General features: G+C 36.7%; 1 protein-coding gene across 1 annotated transcript; it reads right to left on the bottom strand.

Annotated features, from left to right (window-relative positions):
• Window positions 1–1,218: 1,218 nt before the first annotated feature.
• On the bottom strand, window positions 1,219–2,155 carry LOC127744179 (proteasome subunit alpha type-4-like). The gene has a single exon (XM_052256460.1). It carries the CDS (start codon window positions 2,099–2,101, stop codon window positions 1,349–1,351), a length of 753 nt encoding a protein of 250 aa, XP_052112420.1. The 5' UTR covers window positions 2,102–2,155; the 3' UTR covers window positions 1,219–1,348.
• Between the last annotated feature and the right edge of the window lie 130 nt (window positions 2,156–2,285).

Below are 2,285 nucleotides of genomic sequence, written 5' to 3'. Positions count from 1 at the left end.
GGAATGGTACTTTTCCATCAATGATGAGGGTAGTGAAAAATGTACTTCAAGATTTGAATCAAGAGGCTTGAATGTTCAGATGCTTAACATCACACGACTCTTAGAGTATAGAAAAGAAGGCCACCCATCTATCTATAGGAAGCAATGGGAGCCTCTAACAGAAGAACAAATTTCTAACCCAAAAACTTATGCAGATTACATACATTGGTGCCTTCCAGGAGTTTCTAACACTTAGAATGAGCTTCTCTATGCCTATATTTTTCATCAATGACCAAAAACTGATTATAGAAATTTGGAATATGCAATGGCAATATGATCGTTAGAGTTTTACTTTTAAATTTTTTATTTTTTTCCTCTCTAATTGGTTTTGAGGGGAGTATAAGTGTAAAGCATATTACCTCTCCTAATCCTCAAAATATCACACATGTGCTGGTGACTTTTTATATTTTGTCTTTGTTTCTGTTTTTGTGTTGTATACTAAGTTTTTTTCCTTAGAATAATGCATGACAATATGACATTACCTTGTTTGCTTCATGGAAAAGCAAAGCATGTTTTAACCATTAGTGACATAAAAAATATACAAGTGGCCAAAGAAAAATAGCAATTGAATTGCTAAGCTTTTGATTATTTATTTTGTTTGACTGAAAGAATCCATAAGAACACTGTCAAGTGACAACTTAATTCAGTGACCACTAGCTGACTCTTGGTATCTTAAACAGATACATAACCTTAGAGTGAATGCCAAATAGCAAACCTAAGGTTGTGAAATTCCCAAATTGACTGCTAAGAAATTGAAAAATGCAAACAATATGATAAGACTAATTATTCACTGACCTTTCAGTTTATTGTGGTTCATCTGCATGGTACTACTGGTGTCCGTGGTGCGCTTTAGTTTGGTTTTGGTAGGAAAAACAATCTATCCAATCGTACAGAATTCAATTAGATTGGTTTGGTTCGGTTTTTTTATCCAAAGCCAACCAAACCAGACCAAACCATATTGAAATGGATTGGTTTGGTTGGTTTTTTGGTTTTTAAACTAGTTAAAAAACCAACCTATCATAGTCAAAGTCCGTGTACTAAAAAGGTTCTATCTTATTTTCAACCAGTAATATGCACTAAAATACCAAAACAAATTTAATTTCACAAATTGACACACTAAAGTCATACAACACAATAACTAACATAATTGAAAGTTCAACAAATCATCATAGGTCAACAAGAAAGCAAATATCATCAATCTGTGTTGAAAATCAACTATAGGTGTAGCAAATACAATGTCACTTGCATTACAAAAATAAAAGCATTGTCATTAATTAAACCTGCATCAGAAATGGAAGAGCAGAGCAAACTAGGCAGTGTCTGTTGCTGGTTGAGTCACCCCAAACTTCACCAATAGTTTATTCAATGCCTCTGGGGAGCAAACTTCATACTTGACGTTTCCAGAAGGTGAGAGGAAAACCTCTGCTAATTCTATCTTCTCTGAGGTCAAGCTTGTGCTGTCCATAGTCTTGCTTAATACCTTCAATGCAAGTTGCACGGCTTCTTCCCTCGTAATGTCATCCTTGTAGTCCTGTTTCAGTATTGACTGAGCCGCCTGGTTGTTTGCACCAATAGCTCCTGCTTTCCAACCGCCATAGTTTCCACTAGGATCACTCATGTAGAGTTGAAAGCCAAAGTTTTTGTCCCAACCTGCAAACAGGAATGAGACCCCAAATGGTCGAAGACCACCGAATTGGGTGTATCCTTGCTTAGTATCACAAAGAGACTGAACCAACTGTTCAACAGGCATGGGCTCTTGGTAGGCATATGTGTAGCGTTGTGCTTGGACCCTAGCTGTATTGATGAGGATGTTGGCATCCGACATTATCCCGGCAACAGCACATGCAACATGATCATCAATCTTGTACATTTTCTCAGTGGATGAAGAGGTTTGCAGCAGCTTGGATGTTACCTTCTTTTCGCCAACCAACACAACACCATCTTTTGATAAGATCCCTATGGCAGAACCAGCATTTCCAATAGCCTCCATTGCATACTCCACTTGATAAAGACGTCCTTCAGGGGAGAAGATTGTTGTACGGCTATCATATCTTCGCGACATATTGATTCCCTGATTTCTAGTTTAAAGGAAACACTAAAGAAGAGAGGAATCAATAATGTATTTCTTAGTAACAGAAAAATAAAAAATCAAAGATCTAAGCTTTTGATACTTTTCTCTATGCAAACCTACAAGATCTGCTAAAAGCAAAGACTACACAAAGATAGCAAACCATATGCAAAACATG

This window comes from Arachis duranensis, unplaced genomic scaffold, assembly GCF_000817695.3.
Source record: "Arachis duranensis cultivar V14167 unplaced genomic scaffold, aradu.V14167.gnm2.J7QH unplaced_Scaffold_232527, whole genome shotgun sequence".
Classification (NCBI taxonomy): Eukaryota; Viridiplantae; Streptophyta; class Magnoliopsida; order Fabales; family Fabaceae; genus Arachis; species Arachis duranensis.
Note: the sequence above shows the minus strand (reverse complement) of the source record. Positions and strands in the feature narration are given on the sequence as shown.